We start from the raw sequence: 24143 nt of genomic DNA, 5'->3' as shown, positions 1-24143 counted from the left end.
TACGGGAACCCTTGTCTAATTGAGCTTTTAAAGTTTTGCCAAAGTAAAACTACATCTCCTTGTTTTAATTTGCATTTTCCTGTTTCCTGATTACAGAAAGGAGTATAAGTAAAAAAAAGATCTGGTCCTTAAAAACCATGTAAAACAAATTACTCTTCAGTGCCCCAGGAGAATTAGAGAGTTTTCATATCAGAACCTTTCACAGATTAAGTCAAAGTGACTTAACCTTCCTTGCTTGATACTGTCAGCAATTACAAATGCTGGCACAAAACTACTAGTAAGGACACTATGTTAAGGTTTAGTTCCTCATGCATTTAGTTGTTTATTCGTTCAACAAATATTTATTACTACCAGGAATTTCTGTAGACAGACCAACAGCCTCCCTTGGCTCCAGCCTCGGAGACCTTGGGTTCTTTGTCCCTTGCACAGTGGTGTAGTGACCACTGGGCCTGCGTGCATAAGAAAGGCTGGGCGACTCCTCCCAAGTCATTGTTCTTGTGCACTATCTACTCACAGGATTTTTTGTGAATACATCCAGAGGGGAACCAGCCAGTTCACGCCTGCTCTCTTAACTGCCAAATAATTACTCCCTAGAGAAAAGTTTTGAAATAAGGGGGAAAGGTACTTCAAAAGCACTTTTTAAAAACGTAAAATGATAGTTTTTAAAAGCAACCCCATTTCTTACTTTTTTCTAAAACAAGTTTTTTGCTCTTTACAAAAAAAAAAAGCGCGTTTGATTAAGTGGTTTGAATAATTAATCTCCCCTTCAGTTTGAATGCATACAATTCTAAATTCTGATGGGAGAAAAGACCAGTCAACAACGTCAATACACTCTGCAGTTTCTATCTCCAACATATAATCTCTAGATTAAAATAAAAATTCCGTAGATAAGTCTTTAAAAAAAAAGTCCCGTAGATAAGATAAACTGCAGCGGCAGCTGTTTTCTACTTTATAAACTACAGATCGTATGGAAAACAAGTCGACTGCCCGAGCTTTCTGGAAAGAGCAGGATTTAACACATTTTACTGCTTCAGATAATGGTGTGGTTACTAGATAAGAGGGAAACCAAGGCCAGTAAATCGACTAATAACGGGTGGTGTTCGGGCGGGATTCTTTGACAACGACACTTTTCTAAATTCTGGAAGCCGCAGGGGGCTGTGAAAGTGCAGTGAGCGCCTCCGGGGCCGCTCTCCCTCACCCCCAGCCCCGGAATTCATGCAAATCAGCCTGCTAACCCTGGGGCCATACGAACCGCTTTCCCGCCACTCGCTCAGGACTGCGCAGCTCCCTAAAGAGCTGGCCACTCGCGGGCCCCCAAAGCGCCCTTAGTCAGAGCGAATTGTAGGAGTTCCCAAGGATATCTCCGGAGCCCAGAAACTATGGAGAACCAAGTTATTTTCGGAGCTCCCAGAGTCTGGCGCAGGGCCGGGCTGCTTTCTCAGCTTGCAGGACCTGCGCCCCTACGCGGGAAAGCCGGCCGGAGCCCCGCCCCCGGCCAGGTCCGCGCGCCCCGCCCGCCCGCCGACCCCGCGGCTCCTCGGCTCCCGGCGCCGCGGCTCCTCGCTCCCTCCGCCGCCGCCAGCATGGAGACGCGCCGCGCGCGGGTGAGGCCGGGCGGCGGGCCTGCGGGGCGGGCGGGCGGGCGGCGGGAGGGGCTGCGCCTGCGACCCCGCAGCCCGGCGCTGCTGATCGGCCGGTGGCCGCCTGGCCCCCGGGCGCCGCGGCCCCCGCAAGTCCCAGCTTTTGCGCGGCCGGGACCGGCGCCGAGCGGGGACGTGCGGGTGCGGTGCGCGGAGGCGTGCAGCTGCGGGGTGCTGGGGGGCGGCGGCGCGGGCCGGCACGTGGCCGCCGTGCACGTGGCCCGCGGCCCGGGTGGGGGCCCCCGCAGCCCCCAGCCCTCCGCACGCGGCGCGGCCCGGCTCCCCTCGCCGCCCGCGCCCGGGGATGCGCTCCCCGCCGGCGCGGGCCGGGGGGCGGCTCCCGGCCGCGGAGCTTTGAAGACTTAAGTTTTAAGGTCTTGCAAAGGCCCCTTTTTAGAACTTGGGTTGTGCACGTGGGGGAAGGCCCCCGCCCGGCCCAGCTCGGGATTAAGCCGCAGGGCCGGGCGATCCAAACTATTTACGAGACTTCTCGTGCCCCATACCCAGCCCCCCACCCCCGGCCTCCATCGTAGGTGCGGGGAGTGGAACGTTACTTTTTACTCTAACGGAAGCCAGAATGTAGGGCCGGCCCAGGAAAGGGTACAAGAGTGGGGGTTGGGTGGAAAGGCCGAGAAAGACGTGCTTAAAATAAATATCGCTGGTTGGGACCCCACGTGGGGATGCTGGGGGTGGGTGGGAGGGGCGTGGTCTCGATCTAGCCACCGCCCAGGTGGATCCGGGCTTGGGCTTCCCAGGGGAAGAAAGCCGCCACGTGTTGGATGGGCTTGGAATCTGACATAACCAGATTCAGATTTGGACCGCTTTTTGACTTGATTAATCTGTTCCACGTCTCTCGGCCCCTGTTTCCAAATTTGTCAAGTGAGAATAGCTTTAGAACCTTTGCTGCAGAAACTTAAACATGGTATTGAAGCCTGATTGGCATAGGGCTCCGAATGGAAAAACCCACTGTAAATGGTATTATTGTCTGACCCCACCCCCATCATGGCAGACATTACCATTTAATTTACTTCTTTCTGTGTCTTTTCCTCCAAAGATAAATTTGTCTGGTTAATAACTCTTGGCCTGTGCAGACTTGTTAAAGTTGAGCCTGTGTTTCCCTGAGAATTTCCAGTAGAACGGCTCCCTTGGGCTGTCGTGGGCCTCTCGCTGCGGGTAGATTGATGAGCAGATGGCAAGACACTCTCACGGAGTGGAAGGAGCACTTCTATTTTGAGCGCTGACAGACTTGAGTTCTCTTTCCAGCCCTGTGATCTTGTACCATTTATTTCACCTTCCTGGGCCTTGAATTTCTTCATCTGGAAAACGGGGTGGGGGCTTCTGAAATCCAACTCCTAACATTTACTGTGTCTCATTTATATATAACCTTTATATTTTGTAGCCCTGCCTATTATAACATTCTTGTGGTGTTAAAAGGGCAAGACAGAGCTGGGCCTGGTGGTTCATGCCGGTACCCCCAATACTAGGAAGGCTGAGACAGGAGGGTTGCAGACTCCAGGACAGACTCAGCAAGTAGTGAGACACTCATCAACCTAGTGAGACCCTGGTTTCAAAATAAAACAAAATGAAATAGGGCTGGGAATGTAGCTTGGAGGTAGAATTCCCTGGGTTCAAATCCGTGTGTGTGTGTGTGTGTGTGTGTGTGTGTGTGTGTGTGTACACACACGTGCGCCCGGCAAGACAGAAACTTCCTAAACCAATTGAATGGCACCGACTTCGGGAGATAAGGAGGTTAGGGTATCATCATGCAGATACTGTTTGCAAGAGTCAGCACTTAAGAAATCTCATTAAATGACAGAAATCGATACTCTTCTAAAATAAGACAGATCCCAATCGTGTATTCTGAGTAATTCAAGATTGTTTATTGAATGAATGAAGCATTTTCATACATACAAATAATTTGCACATTATAAAGGACTTGTAAAAACTTAAGTCCTCATTCCCCAAAGAATCTAACCCAGAGCTTCATGAATACTAGGCAAGTGCTCTGACTGAGCTATGCCCCAGCCCTAAAATACTTAAATCTGTGTTGCAGGGTAAAGGGCCTTGCTGAATGACAAGGTAGGGTAAATGGAGTGCCAAAACAAAACCAGGTATTCCGCTTTTGTTTGGAGTGCTATTTGACTTTTAACTTGGTTTCTTGTACCATTCGTTTACTGGGTTGATATATTTGATTTGTATGGACTTGTGCTGAGATCACTATACTCCTCCAGGTTGGAACCCAGCCTGCTGGGAAGCCTGCCATCTTGAGGTAGTGGTCCCTACCCAATTTTTTTGTAGTTCAGGAAATTAGCATCACAGTACAGAGCCCAAAGCTTACATAAAAAAAGGACCTCATTAGCTGGGTTTTGGCTGAGGGAGAAAAAGCCAGTCTGCCATTTTGTACGTTTGAAATTTTCTTTTAGAGGTACGGTTCAATTAAAAAAAAATGAGGTTGGATTATAAGAGTTTAGCGTTAAACTCCTATGGAGCTTAATATAATGCTAAGAGTTTAGGGGCTGTTAAGATTGTAAGAGAGGTAGCTAAGAAAATGTTTGAATAATTTGGTTAAGTATTAAAATGTTCTCCAAAGGGATCCCTTAAGAATTTGACCTGGTTTTGAAAATTTTATGTAGCAATTGCAAATCTTCCTTTTCCTTTGTAGGGTGGGAGAAATGGACACATCTGCTCTGCTGTTAAACCTGCTAATCTCAAAAGCGCCGTCTTTAGTTAGATACTATAGTCAGCATCCCACTTAATAGTATTGCCATTTCCATTTGCAGCAAAAGGATCTCAGAGTAAAGAATGTAAAGAAATTCAGATATATGAAGTTGATTTCCATGGAAACCTCGTCATCCTCTGATGACAGTTGTGACAGCTTTGCTTCTGATAATTTTGCAAACACGGTAAGTGCTGCCTGAGAATAAACAGAATCGAGTCTGCAGTGCTCAAAATGCCCCAAATGCTTTGTGCGTGATTAAAACTGCTTGCTTTTTGCCTACATTTCTATACAGCCGTTAAGAAAATACAGTATGCACTGTAATTTCATTTCACTTTTTGCTGTGGTTCTAGGTAGTAATTGTTGGAGATAGATTAGCTACTTATTCTATCCTTTTGAAATGTCGCCTAACCTAACATGCCTGATGATTTGCCATAACAACTCAGAAATCATTTGTAAACCTCAGAACCATTTTTCTTTGTAACAAAAGCTATTCTCTTGTAGTGCACTTGTAAATGTGATTTGCTCTCTGCACGGTTTATGGAAAATTGGTTCTTGAAAAAGAAAAAAAAAGTACAACCACATTTATTTATTTATTTTACAGAAACCTAAATTCAGGTCAGATATCAGTGAAGAACTGGCAAATGTTTTTTATGAGGACTCTGATAATGAATCTTTCTGCGGCTTTTCAGAAAGTGAGGTGCAAGAAGTATTAGACCATTGTGGATTTTTACAGAAACCAGGGCCAGATGTCACTAACGAACTGGCCGGTATTTCTCATGCCGACTCTGACAGAGAATCATTTTGCGGTTTCTCAGAGAGTGAGATACAAGATGGAATGGTGAGTTTGAGATTTTCACCAAAAAGGTACATCCAGAGGCATGATATACTTGCTTTTTGAAAAAAATTTTTCTCATGATTTTCCTTTTAAGTCATGCCAGAAGACTTTGTTGACATTTAAAAATTTTTGAATATTTTCTTCATGTTTTAGTTTTTATTCAAGTCTTAAACATTTTGTAGATTCTGAAAATCTTAGAAACTTGCAAAACATAGTTAGGCAGGTTTTCGTTATCACAGAGAGCTAGCCTAACCAGATGAAGTACACGTTTCTTAAATATGATAGACGTTTCCAGTTATGAGCAGGTGGGTCAGCCCAGGGCCTGGCGTGGAACGGGCCTTTGAGAAAGGCTAGTTTCCAGAGTTAGGTGTGTCTCTGCATCCTGAGAACCTGCCAGGACTGCCATGCAGGAGCTGAGTGCAGACAAGGACAAATGGGACCTTTGCTGCTTCTGTGTTTGCTCCCTGGATGGCTTGTTCATGCACGCTCCCTCCTCTCCTGCTGCTGCTGTCGCTGCTCCTCAGCCCCACTCCCCGAGCATCCCCTCTAGTTCTACAGACATTTTTTATTTCGTCCCTAATACTTCCTCCAAAGGCAACAGCGTACTATTTCAGTTGGGTCCATGCTCTTCAACTCACTGTGGTGTTATCTGGGTCTGTGGCCTGGGCTCCCGCTTGAGTTGCACTGGTAGGACTGACGGCACTTGACAAGTGACGTTTGTCCAAATAGCCACTTGGGGACGTTTATGGCAAGGCTCAGTCTGCAGATAGGGAATGTGACCCATCAGCAATAGCCAGAATAATTTCTGCACAGTATTTCAGTTCTTTGTAGATACACTGCTTGTGATTGCTGAGATGCCAACTGATTAAGTTTTAAGAATTCATGGAAGTTTTTTGTTGTGTATTCTCTCCATTCACGGACACTAAAAGTACGCGAACCGTTCTCAAAGATGTTTGTGGAACAGAGTGGGGTGGCATGTGCATATAATCCTAGAACTTGTGAGGCTGACATAGGATCACAGGTTTTAGGCCAAAAATGCACAGTAATTTAGCAGAACCCTGTTTAAAAAAAAATTCTACTCAGAAGTAGAATGCCCTTAGATTTAGGTTTAATCCCAATATCCAACACCCACCCTCCCCGAAAAAAAGCTGTTTGTGGTGATTTAAGAAAAACTTGCTTGTTGCTGCTGGGTATCAACCCCAGAAACTAGTACGTAGTGAAGACCTAATCTACCACTGAGCTTTTCCCCTAGCCAGTTAAGTTTTTGAGTGCCGAAGATGGGTCTTTGAACTAGGAAGGTGATGCCCTGTAATCTCAGTATATGGGAGGCTGAGACGGGGATTGCAGGTTTGAAGTCAACCTCAGCAACTTGGTTAGACCCTTTTTGCAAATAGAAATCAAAATATGGTCGAGGGTGTAGCCTGGAGGTAGGCCCTTGGGTTCAATCCCTAGTATCACGCACACATAAGAAAAGAAAAAAGGGTCTTCCAGTTCTAGGACTTTATGGGTAATAATTTCTTCCTTTTTTGTTTCTTTTTTAGAATTTTTCATCACCTCAAAAAGAAACCCTATGCCTATTAACAGTTTCTTTCCAATATCCATCAGTTAAAGAATATTTGGGTTGTTTGCACTTACTATTTAGTATAAATAATGCTGTTATTAACATTCATGTACAAGTTTTTGTGTATGTGTGTAGGAACAGTGAATGGACCCAGGGATATTCCACCTCTGAGCTACATCCCTATCCCTATTTTTTATTGTTTATTTTGAAATAAGCTCTCTCTTGAGTTGCGGAAGACCTCACTAAGTAGCTGAGGCTGGCCAGCAACCTGCGATCCTCCAGTCTCTGCCTCCCAAGTCCTGAGATTACAAGCATGCACCAAAACGCCTAGCACGTACAAGTTTTTATGTGGTCATATGCTCTTGGGTGTATGCTTAGAAGTGGAATTTATGTGTTGTATAGTAACTCTGGTTAAACTTTTGTGGAACTGACAGTTTTCCAGAGTGAGCACACCATTTTACATTCCTACCAGAAGTGTACGAGAGTTCCAGTTTTTCCACATCCTTGCCAACACTTGTTATAGCTTGCCTTTGAGTTAGCTCTGCTAGTGGGCTGAAGTGTGTATCTTGTGATCCTGATTTCTTTCTTTTTTTTTTTTTTGGTGGTACTGAGGTTCCTGGAAGCCCTTTACTTCCGGGCTACACTCCCAGACCTACTTTTTGTATTTTTATTTGGAGACAGGGTCTCCTAAGCCAGCGTGGCTGGCTTCGAACCTGCGCGCTCCTCCTGTCTCAAGCCTCCCAAGTGTGGGAATTACAAGTGTGTGCCACCATGCCCGGCATGATCTTGATTTCTATATGGAATTTGGATTAGAGGCCTGGAATGGCAGTTGCCACTGGCTGAGGGAAGGGAGAGTTGGAAGTTATTGTTTAATGGATATGGAGTTTCATTTGGGAAGATAACATTCTGGAGATTGACGAGGTGATGGCAACACAACAGCATGAATCTATTGCATTGTACACTTAAAAATTGTTAAAATGGTAAAAACTTGCTTTCTGTATATTTTATCACAATTTTTTAGAAAAGTAAATTGAAGAGGGTCATAGGTTTGTGGCCAGCACCAGCAATTTAGTGAGTCCCTCCACGATTTAGTGAAATCCTGTTTCAAAATAAAAAAATAAAAGAGGATTGGGGATGTAGCTGAAAGGTAGATTGTCCCTGGGTCTATCCCTAGTAACCTCCCCCTCCACACACACAAACAATTAGAGAATTGAGATATTTTAAAATCGTAGTTAAATATTGCCAAATGCCTTGAAACTGTTTATGGAAAAGTTATTCCTGATTTAAAATGAGATTCTGTTTGAAGATTTTTCATCACTCCCAAGAGAAGATAAAGATCTATTTTTAAAGAAGAGGGAAAGGAGGCAGGCATTTTCTCATTTTAAAAACTGGTTCAGAGCCACAGGCCTGTGGGGCTAGAGGTGATCCAGAACGGTGGTCCCCACATAGGCTGCACAGAGTCCAGCTACACTTAGATTTTGCAGTCCTTGAATTTGTAACCCAGAGGCGTCAATTCATTCAGTGAGATTTTGTTTGCTAAAGTGTCTTTTGAGCCAGGCTGGTAGTGCACACTTGTAATCCCAGTACTTGGGAAGCTGAGACAGGAGGATTGCAGGTTTGTGGCCTGCCTCAACAACTTAACAACTTAGTGAGACCTTGTTTCAAAATAAAAGTCAAATCATAGCTGGGTAGTAGTGGTGCACATCTGTTATATCAGCATTCAGGAGGCTGAGACCGGAGGATCCAGGTTCGTGGACAGCCTCAGCTACTAAGTGAGGCCCTTTGCGACTCAGTGAGACCCAGTTTCAAATGAAGAATAAAAAATAGGGGGGGTGTAGCTCAGAGGTAGAACAGTTCTGGGTTCCATCCCCAGTAACACCCACAAGCACAATCAATCAATTGCTGGGTGTGGTGGTGCATGTTTGTAATCCAGGCATTTGGAAGGCTGAGACAACATCTGGGTTTGCAGCCAGCCCCAGCTACTTACTGAAGACCTCTGCAACTCAGTGAGACCCTGTTTCAAAAAATAGAGTAAGCCGGGTGTTTCAAAAAATAGAGTAAGCCGGGTGTGGTGGCGCATGCTTGTAATCCCCACATTTGGGAGGCTGAGACAGGAGGATTGCACAGGTTCGAACCCAGCCTCAACTACTGAGTGAGGCTCTCAGCAAATTAGACCCTGTTTCCAAATAAAATATAAATAAGGTCTGAGAGTATAAAGGGGGTAGAAAGCCCCTAGGTTCCACCTCCAGTACCACCAAAAATATAATAAATAAAGAATAAAAACTAGGGCTGGGCATGTCGCTCAGAGGTAGAATGCCCCTGGGTTCCATCCCCAGTACCGCAAAATAAATAAATAAATAAATAAATAAATAAATAAATAAATAAATAAATGTAAAGTGTCTTTTGTTTAGGAGGCTTTTGTGGTCACACTGGTGCAGCTTGTTTGCCTGTCAACATGACCTTAATGATCTGATTGCTCTGTTTCACTAGAGGCGCCAGGTGGATCGCCAGGGCTGCAGGACCCGTAGCCAGCGCAGACTCGCTGGACCACTCAGGGTGGCCATGAAGTTCCCAGCACGAAATACCAGGGGGACAGCCAACAAAAAAGCAGCACCTCCCCAGCCTCCAGAGAATTTTGCTATCGATTCCAATTCTGATTCAGAAGATGAAAGTGGCATGAACTTCCTGGAGAAGAGGGCGTTAAATATAAAGCAGAACAAAGCAATGGTAGGCATCTGATTTTGAGTGCATCGGAATTCATTCTCACTAGCTCTTCACTAAAGCAACTTGTTACTTACACCTGTGTCTTCAGAAGCACTTCAGTGAAGCTGTGGTCTTCAGAATGTGCTTTAAAATCTATTTGTAGCTGGGTGTGGTGGTGCAGGCCTGTAATCCCAGTACTTAGGAAACTGAGACTAGAGGATCTCAAGTTTAAGGACAGCCTCAGCAAGTAGTAAGACTCCTCAACCTAGTGAGACCTGTTTCAAAATAAAAATGAACTAGATGTGGGTGTGGCTTGGAGGTACATTGCCTCTGGGTTCAACCCCAGTACACACAAACTCACATGAACTGGGACTACACGCATGTGCCACCATGCCTGGCTTAAATTTAAAAAGGGGAGGGGGATAGGATGTAGGTTGGAGGTAGGATGCCCCAGGGTTCAATTCCTAATCCCAAAAATAAATTTGGATGTGTGTGTTGGGGATGCAGCTCAGTGGTAGAGAGCATGCTTAACGTACAAGGCCCTGAGTTCAGTCTCTGGCACGTGCGCGCGTGCACACACATATGATCTGTATTCAAAGCCAATAATTTCTATTTATTTTCTTCTCTTTGTAGCTTGCAAAACTGATGTCAGAATTAGAAAGCTTCCCTGGCTTGTTCCCTGGAAGACATTCTCTCCCAGGCTCCAGATCCACAAATGTAAGTCTTTGTTTATATGTTTCAGGTGAGACTAGTGCCGATTTCTGTGAGATTGTAAAATCCTCACTTGCGGTTTTCTAGACAGCAAAAGGGGAATTAGAAGAAACCTCCTGGTAGTTCTGGATGATCTGCGCCTGGTGCTCAGACCCCGTAGATAGGAGGAAGGTTGAAGACTTGTTCCTGTTTCCCTCGCCGTAGCACATTCCCCCTACATGTAGATGTACAAAGATTTTTTTTTTTTTAATCTGAGAGTAAAGAAAACAGTTTCTTTGCCAGCAGATATATATCTGGCCATATTGTAAAACCTCAGCTGATACAGCCAGGGGGAGTGTGGTGTGTCTGCCCTGTGCAGAAGGGAAGCCTGCTTTCCCTGGGCTGGAAGCCAGCAAGAAAGGAACGAAGGAAAACCCAAATAATTTTTGATGTGATATAGAACAGTGCATGTGTCAGTAGGAAAGTATTTTTGAAATGGGAGATCAGTTTTTACATCTTTATTAAGTAGAAGAATATAGGCCAATTTGAGAGAAACTGGGCTTGGTTTGCAACATTACAGTGGCCATATAGGTTTTGGGCTCATCCTCTGTGTAGTATAAAAATGAAAATGAGGAAATAGAACTCTCTGTTTACTTTAACCTCCCTAAGGAGAAGGTGTGAATTTTCCAGGCTTTATTTTGGAATAAACGATTCCTTCTTGTATTTTGTGGAGCAGTCAAAGACACCCCGGAGGCGGACATTCCCAAGTGTGGCTTCCAGGAGGAACCCCGACCGCAGAGCCCGTCCCCTCACCAGGTCACGGTCCCGGATCCTGGGGTCCCTTAGCAGTGTACCCACAGAGGAAGAGGAGGAGGAGGAGGAAGAGGATAAGTACATGTTGGTGAGAAAGAGGAAGACCATGGATGGCTGTATGAACGTGAGTGCTCCACATTGGTGCTTTCCTGGGCTTTTATCTTCTGTGGCACCATATCGTGTTTACACACAGCCTCAACGCCAAATGAGCCAACATTAATGTTTTTAATCAAGCTGTTCAGAATGGTTAATGTCATGTAAACTCAATTGGGCGAGAGTTGGGTTTTCTTCAGCTTTTCTCAGTTGTAATTTCCACCCTCTCCAAAAGTAAGAGTGATCTCTAAGGTTGATTTTTCTGCAAAGAAATTACAAATCAAGTACCTGAGTTTCAGAACTGGAGAGAAGCAGTCAGGATGTCCGTGTTTCATGCTTCTCTTGCAGGATGATGATACGCCCAGAAGTCGCCGCCCAGGCTCCATGAGCCTTCCACACATAATCCGCCCAGTGGACGAGGTCACTGAGGAGGAGTTAGAGAACATCTGCAGCAACTCTCGAGAGAAGGTCTACAACCGTTCACTGGTGAGAGCCCTGAGTCATGTCTGGAAGTGTGTGTCCAGAAGAGGAAGGAAGGACAGCTTCTATCCCTAGAGCTGCTAATGTTGCATATGGCTCCATACAAGGAAAAAGTCTTTGATAGTATCCCTGGGATTTAGCTCTCTGTCACTTGAATTTTCTGTTTAGTAAGTCTGTTAAGCCTTAATTCTTGTGTCTCTGTGTGTGTATGTGTAGATTAAGTGTTGGATGTGGTGGGTGTGCTAAAGATAAAAAATGAATTTGCATCAGATTTTGTGCTTGTGTATGGTGCTAGAGATTGAACAGGGCATTGTGCATGCTAGGCAAGCATCCTACCATTGAGCTGCACTCCCAGCCCCAGAAAAAAGTCTTTTTTTTGGGGGGGTGGTGGTACTGGGGTTCCTGGAAACCCTGCTACCTTCGAGCTACAATCCCAGATCTATTTTATGTGTATTTTTAAATTTGGAAACAGGGTCTCTTAAGCCAGCGCAGCTGGCTTTGAACCTGCGCGATCCTCCTGTCTCCGCCTCCCAAGCACAGGGATTACAAATGTGCGCCACCACGCCTGGCGAAAAAAAGTCATTTTGATAGTAACTATTGCATCTGCCAGTTGAATGAAATGATCTTGCTCAAAATAGTTCTCATGCCCTGGCATATACCTGTGTGTGTGAAGTAAGATTCAAAGACAAAATGCCCGATTTGGCTACAGACAAGGACGTGTGTGTGTGTGTGTGTGTGTGTGTGTGTGTGTGGCCTTCAAGCTACACTCAGCCCTATTTTATTTAGGGTTTCACTAGGTTGATACAAGTCTCACAACTTCTGAGGCTGTCATTGAACCCGTGGTCCTCCTGTCTCAGCCTCCCAAGTACTGAAATTATAAATGTGTGCCACCATGCCCAGTTCTAAGGATATTATTTAAATATGCCCCTTTCCCCTACAGAAAGCATTGTTTTTTTATGTTTTTGGCTTTTTCGTATTTGCTCTTTGTATGCAGGGATCTACTTGTCATCAGTGCCGCCAGAAAACTATTGACACCAAAACAAACTGCAGAAACCCAGACTGCTGGGGTATTCGAGGCCAGTTCTGTGGTCCCTGCCTGCGAAACCGTTATGGCGAAGAGGTCAGGGATGCTCTGCTGGATCCTGTAAGTGCCTCCAGGGAGGGTTGGTTTTGGGACCTGGGGGTCAGCCTTGGGCTGGGAGGGTCAGGAAAAGGCACCAGGCAGGGTTGGGCCCTAGAGTCATGAGCCCTTCTTTGGGGAGGAGGGGGTGCAGATTAATTCGGTGTTGGTGCTGCGTAGGTGTGAGCTATGTCCAGAGTGCTCAGACTCAGCTGTTCAGTGGAAGTCAGGTCTCCATTTATCTCTGGCAGTTTCTGTGGAGCTTTCTGTCCTGGATTTCCTAAAGAAACATGGGCATGACTAATGCATATATATTAGCTATTTAGGATTTTCTGTCTTTTTTTTTTTTTGGTGGGTCTAGGGATGGAACCCAGGGGCATTTGACCTCCGAGCTACACACCTGCCCTATTTTTTATTCTTTATTTTGAAACCGGCTCTCACTGAGTTGCAGAGGGCCTCACTAAGTAGCTGAGGCTGTCCGCGAAGCACGATCCTCCTGTCTCAGCCTCCCGAATGCTAGGATTACAAGCGTGCACCACCAGGCCCGGCTTAGGATTTTCTTTTTAATACCCCAATTTAAATAAATTTGCTGATATTTAAGTAAAGGGGGTGGATGCGTAGGAGGAAAGTATGGCTTGGTTTCATGGTGTTTATTCACAATTCTTCAGAACTGGCACTGCCCGCCCTGTCGTGGAATCTGCAACTGTAGTTTCTGCCGCCAGCGAGACGGGCGTTGTGCGACTGGGGTCCTGGTGTATTTAGCCAAATACCATGGCTTTGGGAATGTACATGCTTACTTGAAGAGGTAATGGCTGTTTTTCCTCTCTCTCTCTCACACCTGAATTGTACAGTCTTAATAAAAAGATGATAGAATTGGGACTGGGGATATAAGTCAATGGTAAGTGCTTGCCTCCTGTGAAAAACCCAGCACCACACACACACACACACACACACACACACACACACACTCACACATGATAGAAGTCAGAGTAGCGGTCATTTCTAGGCAGGGTGGATGGTGGTAGGGTTGATAGAAGGAGCACGTGAGGAATGTTGGGAAACTCTCATTGGGTGTGGGACCCGGTGGGTTGCTTGCTGCTTGTACTCGACCACATGTAGGCGATAACTCAGTAAAAACATTTTAAAAAATGAATTTGCTTTCAAAAGAGAATTTTTGGGAGTCTCTATTCTGATGTGTTCCCTCTTCTCTTCACAGTCTGAAACAGGAATTTGAAATGCAAGCGTAATGCCTGGAAGATCTGATCACTGCCTGCTCTCTGCTCCTCGTGTCTCCTTAAAGTTGTCCGTTTTGTCATTATTGAAACCTGAGTTACGAGTCTTGATCTGTCTGATTTATAGGAAACAAGTCAGGCTAATCCCATTAGACTTGGCTGTTTCTAGAACATCACAGAAAGCATTTTACCACTTAAACTTGGCCGTCCTGCAGTTTCTCTTCTGCTTGGCCTCCGCCTCCCCTCATCTCTAGCCCTTCTATTTCCAGTGGTCCTGTCCTGCCACTTAGTTTGGGGATTCTTTTTAAATGGCAATTTGATGAAAGCATTCTTTATTTAATTGGTGTAGAAATAGCCTTGGAATCTTCCCATAAAACCCAAGCACTTAGAACCACAGTAGAAGCCGGGCATGGTGGTGCAGCATTCCGGAGGTTGAGACCAAAGGATCGTGGTTTGCGGACAGCCTCAGCTACTTAGTGAAGCCCTCTGCAACTCGGTGAGACCCTGTTTCAAAGTAAGGAATGAAAAATAGGGCTGGGGGTGTAGCTCAGAGGTCAAATGTCCCGGGTTCCATTCCCAGACCCACAAAAAGAAAACGAAACGAAACACAGTAGAACTGTTAAGTATACTTTTGAATTCTACAGAATAGCCCTCTAACTTGTTTACACAAAAACAATGGGTATGACTTAATGTTCTCACTAATATATATTAGGTACTGGGGATAGAACCCGGCAGCATTCTACATCTGAGCTACACCCCCAGCCCAATTTTTTATTCTTTATTTTAAAACAAGGTTTCACTGAGTTGCAAAGGGCCTCACTAAGTAGCCTAAGCTGCCAGAGAACCCGGGTCCTCCTGTCTCGGCCTCCCAAATGCTGGGATTACAAGCATGTGCCACACAACTGGCTCACTATTTGATATTTTAAATAAAACCAAGGCACAAAAATTCAAAAGCCCCAGTGGAAAAATTAGGTAATTGTTGCAAAGTGGAATATGTTACTTTGGATGCCTCTCATGAAAATACAGCACAGTTATGTGTTTAGTGCACACAAGTCACAGTTGAGGTTCATCGCACTAGAGGAAGAGGTGTGTCCAGCTCAGCCATCCAGAGGCTCTCGGGCAGTGTCAGACCGCACTAGAAATCACGGTAGAAAACACTAGGAAATAAGCCTGGTGAAACTTCAGAGCAGGCTGCTTTGAATTCTTGGCATAAAACTTGATAGTAAAAACTAACCTGTGGTTCTTAGCAGTTTCTTAAGGAAATTATCCCTAGGTGGTGTGCAGAGTTTATTTCTTAAGCACTTTTGTAACAATGAGAAGTGCCTTTTTGGAGGTAACTTTCAACCGTTTGTTAAGCTGGCATCTCAATTTAGTCAATTTAGTTTCTGGGCATATTTCATGCCTCATCCTTTCTTTCCTCTTTGGTATATAAGTGGAATTATTTGGTGGAGGTCTAATCTTTTTTTCTCCCTTCAGTACAGGGGATTGAACCCGGGGGAATTGTGTCACAGCTACATCCCTAACCCTTTTTATTTTTGGGACAGTCTCACTGAGTTGCTGAGGCTGGCCTCAAACCTGTGATCCTCCTGTCTCTGTCTCGGCCTCCCAAGTAGCTGGAGTTACAAGCATGTACTACTGCACCTGGTGGTAGAAGTGGGATCTTAAGTGTCTAATTTACCTGCATGTGTAGCCTGTTGCTGTGTTCAAAGTTCGATGCCTAATTGGGCCTTGAGTCAGTAAATGTAAATAGAGCTTTTGATCTGTAATGCTTTTATACAAAGGTTTTTATTTTAATAATAAAACATTTGTTCTAATATGTCTCATTTTTTAAAAATATCCAGTTTTATTGTACTTAATCCTTACTCCCCCCCGCCTCATTTATTTATTATATTTTTGTGGTACTGGAGATGGAACCTAAGGGGCATTCTATCTACCCCCAGCCCTATTTGATTCTTTATTTTGAAACAGGGTCTAAGTTGGTAGAGGTAAGTAGCTGAACCTAGCTGCGAACCTGCGGACTTCGATCCTCTTGTCTCGGCTTCCCAAGTACTAGGATTGAGTGTGCATCACCATGCCTATCCCCCCTCATTTAATAAGAGGCACCTTGTGACTTTCTAGAAGTCAGCCTCTTGGCTAAAGTTCCCGAAGGTTGAGGGCCACCCACCCTTGTGAACAGTGCCTTGCTTGACTAAGAGACATGATCAGAAAATAGACTAAGCCCTGTCACATGATAGGGCACGGTATGCTCCTGGGAAGTTTTACAGTATTGATTTCCTTTTATCATTTGCTCACCCAAGACCTAACTGATTTTGTTGCAATTCTTGGCTGTTTTTACCAACCTTTCCAGTATTTAGTAAATGCTGTGCCTGAGTTCTGTTCCAGGACTTTGAGAACCAGAAGACAAAGGCAGGGTCTGAAAGGCCATGTCACTCGGCTCATTAGACTGGGGCTTGGCGATCACAGCCTAAGCTCGGATCTTGCTGTGGCCTATATTGTTACTGGCATGTAGGAATTAAAAAAATTTTTTTACATTTAAAAGTTGCTTAGAAAAAAAGGCATATGATAGACAATATGAAACATAATATGCACTTACCAGGAAAATGCTACTATCATACATCACATATCTGTCAAGTCATGTTTATCTTACACAAACCATTTGAAGAGAAGACTAAGCTGAAAGAGGTTGTGTACTACTATGTACATCCAAAGGACGTATGTAGCTTTAACTCTTGGAATCCTAAGAACCCAAATTCTTACTCAACCTTACTGGATATGTACTTGGCAACTTGTACAATTCATCTTTGGTGTTGAGCTAATGTACTTTTCTTTAAAAATGACTGGATCACATGGTTAATTTTGATACCTAGTCCTTAAAGGAATTATGGTCTAGAGGAGTTAAGGAAAACCTAAAAATAACATCCTCGCGGGCATGACAGGAGGAAAAGAAGTCGGTATTTTCTCCTTTTCAGGCATTTTGAATCCTGAATTTTTTTTGCGGGTCTGAGGATGGAACCCAGGGGCATTTGACCTCTGAGCTACACCCCCTGCCCTATTTTTTGTTCTTTATTTTGAAACCGGGTCTCACTGACTTGCAGAGGGCCTCACTAAGCAGCTGAGGCTGTCCGCGAACCGCGATCCGCGATCCTCTGGGTCTCAGCCCCCCGAATGCTGCGATTACAAGCGTGCGCCACCACGCCCGGCTTGAATCCTGGGGTTTTTTGAGACAGGAATTTTGGCTGTGTCGCCCAGGCTGGCTTCAATTCCTGGGTTCAAGTGATCCTCCCGCTTTAGCCTCCTGAGTAGCTGGGACTACTGAGCCTGCCACTGAGTCCATGGGCTCCGTGACGGCTCCCAATTCACCATAAGGAGACCTCAGGTCGGTTGCTCAGTCCCCTCCCGGCCTCGGCCCTGTGGGGCCCACAGATCCCGCTGCGGAGCTGACAAATGGCTGTGAGAGGCTGTGCACCACCTGAGCTGCCTTTTGGGGAGATTTAATATTTCAGCAAAAAGGGCCTGAGGTAGAGCATGCTGCAAGAGGGTTATTCATTTTGCTTTTAGAAGAAAGCAGAGGGAGCTCCTGATGGCTCAAGGTCAGATAGGCACTCTGACCCTTGGCTTAACTAGGAGAATAAGAGTTCAGTGCTTTGAGGGACAAAGAGGGGAGAGTATTAGGTCCTGGGAGGAAAGAAGTCCTGTGGGAGGGGGATAAAAAAAAAAACGAGTACTGGTGATTTATGGCAGCGTTAGCCACACAATTACCAAGTATTTGCAGGATGAGGAAATAAAACCAGAAAAGTTGCAAAAAGTGTCCACCACCTCACAACTGAAAAGGCAGAGCTAAAGGACACCAAGGAGAGGGCTTTGTCTTTTCTTCAAACTGAACCTGCCTTGGCAGGAGTGGGAACAGTAGAGGGTGGCTAATGAGGCTGTTGGGGAGGACAGGATGCCTGGGTGCTGGGCCTGCCTGGCTGGGAAACCTCACTGCATAGGAAGGGGCTGGGGGCAGTAGAGGCCTCCTGAGGGCTAGGGGCTTGTGCTGCAGGTCAAGGTGGACTGGGAGCAGCAGGCTCAGGAGTGAGGGATTGGGTTGGTCTGAAACCAGGTTTCTGGATAACCCAGCAGAGATGTTGGAAACCCTACTGCTGAAAGTAAGAGAGAGCTCCTGGTCTACGAGATTGGGGAAGAAGGGGAGGAGGATAAAACACGCATTGGAGCTGTTGCTATGAAGGGAGCCTCGAATGCGTAAGGAATGGACTTAATTACTATAAAAATTCACGTGTTCCAGGGAGAGGGCTTTGGGCACAGTAATGTCCAGGTGAAACAAGACTTGGAGGGGAGGCGAGGACAAAGGAGACACCACTGCAGCCAAAAAGCCACTAGCTTGGGCTTAAGGAAAATCTGCCATTTGTATTTGTTTTCTCTTTAACAGTGCTTTGGAATGGCAGCCAGGGCCCACGGGGCCGGGCTAGTGCTCTACCGTGAGCTGTGTCTGTGCCGCTCATGTTGTATGTGGTAGCATTTATACTATATACACAAAGTCTTCAGCACTCAGACAGCCCCACGGGGCTTTGATGTCTTCTTTTGTTTTATGATATAGTAAAATAATATTCTCTGCTTATGTCATGTTTTCTGCCCCAAACCTGGAATTAATAGTTTTTTCAACATGTTTTGTTTTCCTAACTTACTCCTATTTATCAATTATCCGTATATTCACATGTATTTGCTTAGATATGCATTTTCTTATATGAATATATTAACAATTATAATATTGCTGCATGTATATGGTTTCAGAATTATATCAATATTACGAAAAAGATTAATATTTTTTTCTGAAAACAGTTTAAGTTCTTTTTGTTTTGGTCCTTAATATAAATTTTAGATATAGTCAACTTACTGTATTTTATTTATTTATTTATTGTGGTACTGGGAATTGAACCCAAGGGCATTTTACTTCTGAGCTATACCTACTTCCCCCGGCCTTCTTATTTTTTGTTTTGAAACAGGGTCTCACTAGGCTGCTGGGAGCCTGGCTAAATTGCTGAGGCTGGCCTTGAACCTATGAATCTCCTGTCTTAGCCTCCCAAGTACTGGGATTATAGGTGTGTGGATCATACCCGGCTTATAAATTTTTTTTTTTTTTTTTTTTTTTTTTTTTTTTTTTTTGCAGGTCTGGGGCTGGAACCCAGAGGCATTTGACCTCTGAGCTACAACCCCTGCCCATTTTTTTTTTTTTTTTGAAATAGGGTCTCACTGAGTTGAGAAGGGCCTCACTAAGTAGCTGAGGCTGTCCGCGAACCGTGATCCTCCTGTCTCAGCCTCCCGAATGCTGGGATTACACGCATGCGCCACCACACCCGGCTGCGGCTTATAAATTTTATTACAGAATAATATAGAAAGAAATTAGACGTGCATTTCCACAGAGTTAAGGTTTAAAGTTGCAGGGAAGCCAGGTGTGGCGGTGCATGCCGCCAATCCCAGTACCTGGGAGGCTGAAATGCAAGTGTAGGTTTGAGACCTGCTCAGCAACTTAGTGACTCTGTTTCAAAATAAAGTAAAATAAAATTGGGCTGTAGCGGAGCTCAGAGGTAGAGTGCTCCTGAGTTCAGTCCCTAGTGCCCAAAATAGTTCCAGGGGAAAATTACTGTGGGAAGTGCTTTTTTCTCTTCAGTCACCCAAGGACAATCTGTTTTGTGAGTTTATGTTAAGGAAATTAAGTTCCCTTTTCTCACACGCTGAGTAGACAAGCCATTGCAACAGGAATCCACTTTCTCTGATTTTTATTTGGCTATCCAGACTTTAATGAGACCCTCAATTGGTCTTAAATTGAATAGTTGTATACTCTGAACTACACCCCTTGCCCTTTTTATTTTTTTGTTCTGAGCAAGGATCTTGCTAAGTTGCTGAGGCTGTCTTTGAACCAGAGATCCTCCTGTTTCAGCTTCCCAAGTACTGGGATTACAGGGGTGGGCCACGTACCGGCTTGTTTTTTCACTTCTTAGTGACCATCCATATATTTAAAAAGTAATAATCACCACTGGCGCTTGCCCAAGTTTCTAAGACAGAACCATTTTGAGTATTCTAGTGTTTACAGAGAAAAAAAAATATGTAAATAAAATTCCTTTATGCAAATGTATTCTGTAGCTCTCATTGCCAGCCAAATTTTTGTAAATCATGATAAACAGATGCTAGTGAACTAAAATGACTAAGTAAAATTATGGAGATAGATTCTATTTATCTCATTTTTCAATGTTGGGGAAGGAGAAAAGGATATTAACTAAATTTTATCTGTCTGCGTGATGATCAGGACAGACATGAAGAACTCTATAATTGATATCAGCAGGCAAGATATGGGACTTTTAGGAATTAGAGAGCTGCCCCTGGTAAGGCAGAGGTCCTACTGCAACTTGGTTTGTTTTACTATAGAACTGGGCTGTGGGAACAATCCAATATCAAGCTTGCTAGGTCTCTCCTACTGTTTAGCTTTTTGTTACTATTTTTTTTTTTTACTTTAAAAAATTAAAGTAAAATCGGCGTAACATAAAATGTACCAGTACATTCACAATGTTGTGCAAACATCATCACTGTGTAACTGCAAAACATATTCCTCTCCCTCCCTCAAAAACCTATTCTCATTAAGAAGCCACTCCTCCTTTTTCCCTCCCGCCAGCTCATGGCAGCCTGCCTGCTTTCTGTTTCTGTGGATTTGCCTATTCTGGACACCTGGAAACATACATGTGGCTTTTTGTGTCTGGTTTCTTTCACTTTATGTTTTCAAGTTTCATCCATGTTGAAGCATGCAGCCACTTCATTTCTTATTTATGGTGATTTAATATTCTCTTGTATGAATATGCCACAAGGAATCCATACATTTGTTGGTAGATATTTTTATTGTAATGCTATTTTGAAAATTTGTGTACAAGTTCTTGTGTGTGTGTGTGTGTGTGTGTGTGTGTGTGTGTGTGTATGTGTGTGTGTGTGTGTTACTGGGGATAGAACCCAGGGACCTTCTAACTCCAGGTTACACTTCCATACCTATTTTTTATATTTTATTTGGAAACAGGGTCTCACTACGTTGCCGAGAGCCTCACTAAGTAGCCGAGGCTGGCTTTGAACCTGCATAATCCTCTTGTCTCAGTTTACCAAATACTAGGATTACAAGCATGTGCCACCACGCCTGGCTCAAGTTCTTTTTGTTTGTGTGTGTATGGTACTGGGTTTTGAACTCAGAGGCATTTTACCTCCAAGCTGGACCCCTAACCCTTTTAAAATTTTTTGTTTTAAAACAGGGTCTTGCTAGGCTGCTGACAGTCTTACTAAATTATTGAGGCTGTTAACAAGCCTGCAATCCTCGTGTCTCAGCTTTCAAAATACTGAGATTATAGGCATGTACCACCACACCGAGCTTGTTTATACAAGTTTTTGTTTGAGTACCTGATTTTATTTCTCTTTGGCATATATCTAAGAGTAGAACTGCTGAACCATATGGCAACTACTTTCAATAAGGAATTTATTTATTTATTTTGGTGGTACTGGGGTTCCTGGAAGCCCTTCTACCTCCGGGCTACACTCCCAGACCTATTTTTACATTTTTATTTGGAAACAGGGTCTCCTAAGCCAGTGCGCGTGGCTGGCTTCGAACCTGCGCGATCCTCCTGTCTCTGCCTCCCAAGCGCGGGGATTACAAGCGTGCGCCACCACGCCCGGCCTTTCAATAAGGAATTTAGAAAAACTTTTTTGTGGTATTGAGGATGAAACCCACACATGCTAAGCAAGTACTGTACCACTGAGTGATACCCCAGCCAGAAGTTTTAATTTTAATGAAGTCCAACTTGTCTTCTATTTTGTCTTCTATTGCTGCTGAACCCAAGGTCATAAGGATTTTATCCCTCTGTATTTTTCTAAGAACTCTATCTTTTTTGTGTGTGTTTTTTTTTTTTTTTTTTTTTTTTTTGTGGTACTGGGGTTTCTGGAAACCCTTTTACCTCCAGATTACATTCCCAGACCTATTTTTTTATATTTTTATTTGGAAACAGGGTCTCTTAAGTCTGCATGGCTGGCTTTGAAACTGTGTGATCCTCCTCTCTGCGCAGGAATTACAAGCATGAGCCACCACGCTTGGCAAACTTTATCGTTTTAACTCTCAACATTTAGTTCCGTGAGGTATTTTGAGTGAACTTTTGTAAATTGTGTAAGTTAAGGATCCAGCTTGATTTGTGTGTGTGTATAGATATTTAGTTGTCTCAGCACCATCTGTTGAAAAAACTGTTCTCTTCCTCCATTTAATGACTATGGTACCATGGTGGAAAATTAATTGAAACCTATGATATGAATTTATTATGGGGTACCCAATTTCATTCCATTGATCTTTATGTTTATCTTTATGCCAGTCTTGGCATTCTGTCTTGATTACTGTAGTTAATAGTAAGTTGTAAACTTTGGAAGAGTGATCCCTCTAGCTTTCTTCTTTTTCAAGATTGCCTTAGCTACTTGGAGTCCTTTGCAACTCCGTATGAATTTAAGTTCCACGTGTCTATTTTTACAAAAATGGAAATTAGAGCTTTAATAGAATGTGTACAGAATCTGTAGTTCCATTTGGGGAAATAGTGCCATTTTAACATTAAGTTTTCCAATCCATGAACATAGGATGTCTTTTAATTTATTTAGGTCTTAAATTTTTTAACAATTCTTTGTAGTTTGCAGTATACAAGTCTTGTTTCTTCCTGGTTAAATTTATTCCTAAGGATTTTATTCATCTTGGTACTATTATAACTGCAATTGTCTTCTTTTCTCTTCCTTCCTTTCTTTCTTCCTTTCTTTTTGTGGTGCTAGGGATTTATTTCTTATTTAGAAACAAGGTCTTGCTAAGTTTCTGAGGCTGGCTTTGAACCTATGATCCTTCTGTCTCAGCCTCCCAAGTGCTGGGATTACATGTGTGCATCATCACGGCCAAGCCCCTTTTATCTTATTCATTCTCATTCTACTTATTGCTTGGAAACTTCTTAATTCTTCTAAAGCCTTTGAGTCACTCCTTTGTTTCCCTACTCATGTATCTTCCTGGGATGGGTAAGATCCATCATTTCACCAGGTGTGGTGGTGCACGCTTGTAACCCCAGCATTTGGGAGGCTGAGACAGGAGTATTGCAGTTTACAGACAGCCTCAGCTACTTAGTGAGGCCCTTTGCAGCTCAGTGAGACCCTGCTTCAAGATAAAGAATAAAAAATAGGGCTGGGAGTGTAGCTCGGTGTAGCTTGGAGGTAAGATATTCTTGGGTTCCATCCCCAGTAAGTACTGCAAAAATGCCAGGCGTGGTGGTGCACGCTTGTAATCCCAGCATTTGGGAGGCTGAGACCCAGAGGATTGCGGTTCGCGGACAGCCTCAGCTAGTTAGTGAGGCCCTCTGCAACGCAGTGAGACCCGGTTTCAAAATAAAGAATAAAAAATAGGGCAGGGGGTGTAGCTCGGAGGTCGAATGTGAATGCCCCTGGGTTCCATCCCCAGACACACAAAGAAAATAAAAAATAAAAATAAAAAAGTACCGCAAAAAAAAAAATCCATCATTTCTGTAATCCACAGTTCTCCTCTTAGTTTTCCCTCTAATTTTGCTGGGGTACATCCTCAGGCAATTTTCTCAGAAATGTTAGGAGGCAAGTCCTTGTATACATGTATGTTCAACATATTTTGTTCTCAAACTTGATTACTCGTTTTATGGAAAAGAGGCTTTAAAGTCAAACTACACTTCCCTCAGGACTTTTATAGTTCTGTGCCTTTACTCCCAGTATCTACCACACCAACGAGATGCTGTCAGTAGTGGGACTCTTCTTCTTTGGAGACTTTAGCGATCTCTTTATTTTCAGTGTGTTGACACATCCCAGTGTTGTGCCCTGGTATGCTTTATTTAGTTTTTATTGTTATTCATGGGTGCTAGTTGGCACTTTATTAAACTAAAGTTGTCTATTTTACTAGGGTACATATTTGTTATTAAAATAATTTACTCTCTCTAGTTTTGTTATTGGATGGCTTATGTGTGATCTTATTCTGAATTCTTTGTTGGCTGCTGGATTGTCTTCAGTGATCCTCTGTATTTTCTTTTTCTCTCATGGAGTGTATTGTCTGTTAGACTACGACTGGTGAGGATTCCTTGACTTTATCATTGCATTCCTTGCATCTTTTTTTATTTCCCGTTTTCATTTTGATAGTAGGAATTGAACCCAGGGACATTCTACCTCCAAGCTACACTTCCATCCCTTTTTATTTTT

At 43.9% G+C, this 24143-nt stretch overlaps 1 protein-coding gene across 3 annotated transcripts; it reads left to right on the top strand.

The window, feature by feature from the left end:
- Positions 1-1583: 1583 nt before the first annotated feature.
- On the top strand, positions 1584-13901 carry CDCA7 (cell division cycle associated 7; the record flags this gene model as incomplete). 3 transcript variants are annotated; one of them, XM_080690251.1, is made up of 9 exons in its annotated part: positions 1584-1604; positions 4421-4543; positions 9246-9482; positions 10092-10175; positions 10885-11049; positions 11403-11540; positions 12529-12678; positions 13323-13459; positions 13871-13901. In XM_080690251.1, 9 exons carry the CDS (start codon positions 1584-1586, stop codon positions 13899-13901), a joined length of 1086 nt encoding a protein of 361 aa, XP_080546377.1. The 3 variants fall into 3 exon arrangements, with proteins under 3 accessions (XP_080546377.1, XP_080546376.1, XP_080546378.1); XM_080690250.1 differs by having other exon boundaries at positions 10885-11085; XM_080690252.1 differs by lacking the exon at positions 1584-1604 and adding an exon at positions 4961-5197 and having other exon boundaries at positions 4424-4543; positions 10885-11085.
- Positions 13902-24143: the final 10242 nt, after the last annotated feature.

Source organism: Muscardinus avellanarius, assembly GCF_963383645.1.
Source record: "Muscardinus avellanarius genome assembly, chromosome: 2".
NCBI lineage: Eukaryota > Metazoa > Chordata > Mammalia > Rodentia > Gliridae > Muscardinus > Muscardinus avellanarius.
The sequence above is the reverse complement of the archived record's forward strand: the minus strand, read 5'-3'. Positions and strand labels throughout refer to the sequence as shown.